We start from the raw sequence: 4183 nt of genomic DNA on the forward strand, positions 1-4183 counted from the left end.
TCCATCCACAGCAAGAAACGAACAGCACATATTTATAGGAAAAAAACCTGAAGAGATGCGGGCTAACATTGCTCCTCAAAGAAGACACATATATCTGAATATCCATACATGTAAATCGTGCTACCATCCATCCACAGCAAGAAACGAACAGCACATATATAGGAAAAAAACCTGAAGAGATGCGGGCTAACATTGCTCCTCCAGGCTTGCTTTGCTTCGGGAGGCAACGGCTGCAGGGGGGGACGGAGCGATCTCGGCGAGTGGTGCAGCGGCGGCATCTAGGCCGGCACCTCCGCGCGAGGAGGTGGCGCCGGCGGCGGATCATGCCAGCATCTGGATTGAACTTTGTATGGGGGTAGCGCGGCGATCCAATGAGGGGCGCTGCCAGACGACTCGCCAGAGAGGCGAGGGGGCTGGCGGGGTGGAGAGGGAGAGCACGTCGGGGCGACGGGTCGGGCAGTGTGGTCGGCGGCCAGCGAGGAGGAGATCACGGGAGGGGTGGAAGAGGGAACCGTCGGCATCAATTTTTCTTGGATCGAAGGAGTCCACGGCATGTGCGTGAGATGCGGGCGCGGTGGAAGACCACTTGATTTGGGTGGGGAGAACAAAGAAACGTGAACCGTGTGATGCATGTAGATAGACGGTCCGGATTAAATTTTCCAACGGCACTTCGTGCCTTTATAAGTAGTAGAGATAGAGATGTAATCCCATGGCTTCAACTTTTACCAACCGTCCTTGACCTGGTGTTTAAACCGGCATTCTTCACACGTCCTTTCCCCGTTCTGATTTGCTACATTTAGACACGCTCTTAGTATAACACCGTTATTTGATATTACTAATTAAATAAAAAATAATCAAGGTTGGTAGAACGTCACACCAATGAATGTTATGTAGCTTGATTGTAGGCTAGACACCATAGTAATTCACTGCACGATACTCACCATTCCGAACAAGTTAGATTCTCACGCTAAATTATTGGAGGTCCTAGCATGAGCTGACTTCTTGAGAAAAGAATAGAAATCAGAAAAATATTTTATTCATGTCTGAATCAAATCAATACATCAAACATATACACACAATAGCTTCTTAGTATTACATATAATAGAATTTTATTGTGAAGCACTATTGCCTTGGTGCAACATTTGAATCAGTTGTGGTTGTCAGCCCAGAACTGAGCTTGGAGCCAGTCCACGGTCTTCTTTTCCACCTGAAAGGCCTTGGCGAGTACATCATCGGAGATCATAGGCTTTGATCCAAATACAGCATTCGCAATGGTAATGGCCCCCGGGTTCTGGCTGCTTAGTGCAGCAATTGCGATCGCCGGCTTGTAGGGATTTGGGTTAAACTGGAAGTGGATGAGTCCTTGCGGGAAGACAAACACATCACCCTTGTTGAGCACCTTGGAAAAGAGTTTGTTATCAGTGTTGGACGTGACAAAGCCGACATAGAGTGTACCCTCAAGCACAGTGAGGATCTCAGTTGCACGTGGGTGGGTGTGTGGTGGGTTCTCTCCTAGGGGCGCATAGTCAATACGTGCTAGGGAGATGCCAAGGGTGTTGAGGCCAGGAAGCTTCATGACATTGATCAAGGTCACGTTGGAGCCGACCTTGCTAATCTTGGTATCCCTCGGCATATCGAGTTTGGCTGCCAGGAAGAAGTCCTCCGCTGTCACAACCTTTGGGTCCTTGCAGACGAATCCATTAACTAGCACTAGATCAAGAGAATTAACATGAGATTGGCATAGTTGACGCAACTAGGAATTCATATATGAACTGATCCAAGAATTAAACTCATACCACGTGAGCTATTGTCTGCGACGCAGAAGTCCTGGAGAGGGCTAGGATCAGAGGCCATAGCCTGCCATGAGCTCGCTGCAAGAATAGCAGCGAAGAGAAGGAAGTACGAGGAGGATGACGATGCCATCTTTCTATTCGAGAAGTCGATGTTGCCTTCTCTTAGTTTTGTGTTTTCAGTATCTATGGAGTGCTAGTTGGCTGATTCTCTATGTTAGGCGCATGCAGGGATATATATAGCTCGTTCACAACGACTAAATATTGCTGACCGAGTACACAATTGTTCCAATTAAAACGCATTGTAGATTGACATGGTCTCTTGCAGAGAGCAGCTAGCCAATTTGTTCTAATTAACATTTCTTGAGGACACGTTGAAGTTGCTGACCGGTTCTTCTAATACCTTAAGTATGTTATTTATTAATTAATTAAACTATCCAATTCAAGGTAGTGTATTCACAGGCCAAAGACGATGAAACAGGTGAACAATGACATGTTCAATGGGAAGAACAATTCCTTAATTAAGTAGCTAGCTTAATCTTACGTCATGCATGACACTGACACAATGTTACACATAATCACTTTAAACTAGTTTCACAAAGACGTGCAATCCATACATCATGGTGTATCACATCAGAACAACACCTTTATGACCACGTCAGATTATCTTTCTTAGCTAGTACACATGCTGAATTAGACAGTGGTACAAAGAAACTTCCTGAAGTCGACCGATTCTATCTGGTCATACTTTTTTGTTGACTGTTTCACCAAGTCACCTACTATTTTCTGCTGCTATAAAAACCTAGCCCTTCACCAAGCCAAATCACACAGCAATACTAGGAAACCATAAACACACATCTACTTTCAGGAACAACTCAAATGGGGTCCTCTTCCTATATCCTTCTCACCGCTCTTCTTGCCATGGCTGCATGGCAGGCTATTGCTTCTGATCCGAGCCCTCTCCAGGACTTCTGCGTCGCAGACAACAGCTCACGTGGTATGTATTCTCAACACTGGGTGAAGATCAACTAAATGTTAGTACTCATACCGATAGTTCCATATAGGGTAATTTCACAAAAAATGTAAGTAAAATTGTTGTTAGGATTCTAACTCTGCTGATGCTAATACCACCTCTATTATGCAGTTCTTGTTAATGGATTTATCTGTAAAGACCCAAAGGATGTGAAGGCTGAAGACTTCTTCTTGGCAGCCAAACTAGACACGCCAAGAGACACAAAAATGAACAAGGTTGGCTCTAATGTCACCTTGATCAACGTAATGAGGATTCCCGGCCTGAACACACTGGGCATCTCATTGGCTCGCATCGACTATGCACCTTTAGGTGAGAACCCACCGCACACTCACCCGCGTGCCACTGAGATCCTCACCGTGCTTGAAGGGACCCTTTATGTTGGATTTGTCACATCCAACCCAGAAAACAAGTTCTTGTCGAAGGTGCTCAACAAGGGTGATGTGTTTGTATTCCCAGAAGGACTCGTCCACTTCCAGTTCAACCCGAATCCCTATAAACCGGCGGTAGCAATTGCTGCACTTAGCAGCCAAAACCCTGGAGCTATCACCATTGCCAACGCAGTATTCGGATCAAAGCCTTTGATCTCAGATGATGTTCTCGCCAAGGCCTTCCAGGTGGACAAGAAGACTGTTGACTGGCTTCAAGCTCAGTTTTGGGCAGATAACCATAATTAATTAAGCATTGTATTGACTCTTTGGAAAGCAGTATCAAATAGTTTGATATTACATTTGTTTGTTCAATTTTATTAGCTTGCAAATAATATACCATGTACAGGTGAACTATGTTGTTGAATATAATGTTGTCCAATATTGTACACTGCAAATGGAATACTCCAAATATGTTAGGTATTTATTTAAGTTGTAACGTATGTCAGTCCATAGCTTGGTTTGCCCTATCTGATGGTAGTGACATCCCATCCCATCGTAGAAATCGAGGAACCCACGAAAATAATTGAAAGTAGTCGTCCCTCTCCCACCTTGGTCACTGCTGCGGTGTTTTCCCTACCTTCGTCCTCAGTGTGTAGCTTGCATCTCTCCTCTTCGACACAGAGATGGCCACCACACATCTCAAAAAAGAGGTGGCCACCACATGCCCCCAGCACGAAGGTTCCTGGAAGCCACCATTGATGACTACATTCCTGACACCAAGGTTGCAAACCACCTGTTCATGCAAGCTCGACGAGCTAAAGGCAGGATGAGCTCTCAATGTTTTTCTTCCTATTAGATGAAATTATAAAATTAGAACAAAAATTCTCCCTGCCATTTCCCTTTAGACAAAACTAGCAAGGTGGCCCTCGCAATGCGAGGGCATCATCTTATTGTGTATAAAATGATATGCATGTTACCTTGAGATTATTTAA

General features: G+C 44.9%; 2 protein-coding genes across 2 annotated transcripts; one reads left to right on the forward strand and one right to left on the reverse strand.

The window, feature by feature from the left end:
* Nucleotides 1-1147: 1147 nt before the first annotated feature.
* On the reverse strand, nucleotides 1148-1965 carry LOC124666326 (germin-like protein 8-11). The gene is made up of 2 exons (XM_047203668.1): nucleotides 1797-1965; nucleotides 1148-1710 (listed from the first exon to the last, which is right to left on the reverse strand). Exons 1-2 carry the CDS (start codon nucleotides 1921-1923, stop codon nucleotides 1148-1150), a joined length of 690 nt encoding a protein of 229 aa, XP_047059624.1. The 5' UTR covers nucleotides 1924-1965.
* A 704-nt stretch (nucleotides 1966-2669) lies between these two features.
* On the forward strand, nucleotides 2670-3519 carry LOC124668051 (germin-like protein 8-11). The gene is made up of 2 exons (XM_047205255.1): nucleotides 2670-2787; nucleotides 2935-3519. Exons 1-2 carry the CDS (start codon nucleotides 2670-2672, stop codon nucleotides 3495-3497), a joined length of 681 nt encoding a protein of 226 aa, XP_047061211.1. The 3' UTR covers nucleotides 3498-3519.
* The last annotated feature ends 664 nt before the right edge of the window (nucleotides 3520-4183 follow it).

This window comes from Lolium rigidum, chromosome 6 (assembly GCF_022539505.1).
Source record: "Lolium rigidum isolate FL_2022 chromosome 6, APGP_CSIRO_Lrig_0.1, whole genome shotgun sequence".
Taxonomy (NCBI): Eukaryota; Viridiplantae; Streptophyta; class Magnoliopsida; order Poales; family Poaceae; genus Lolium; species Lolium rigidum.

What these genes read in the sequence shown, in the direction of transcription:
- LOC124666326 (XM_047203668.1), bottom strand. Translation starts at nt 1,923, where the DNA reads ATGGCATCGTCATCCTCCTCGTACTTCCTTCTCTTCGCTGCTATTCTT. An exon ending in CGCAGACAATAGCTCACGTG is followed by an intron (nt 1,711 to 1,796) that starts GTATGAGTTTAA and finishes CTCTTGATCTAG; the next exon opens with TGCTAGTTAATGGATTCGTC.
- LOC124668051 (XM_047205255.1), top strand. Translation starts at nt 2,670, where the DNA reads ATGGGGTCCTCTTCCTATATCCTTCTCACCGCTCTTCTTGCCATGGCT. An exon ending in CGCAGACAACAGCTCACGTG is followed by an intron (nt 2,788 to 2,934) that starts GTATGTATTCTC and finishes TCTATTATGCAG; the next exon opens with TTCTTGTTAATGGATTTATC.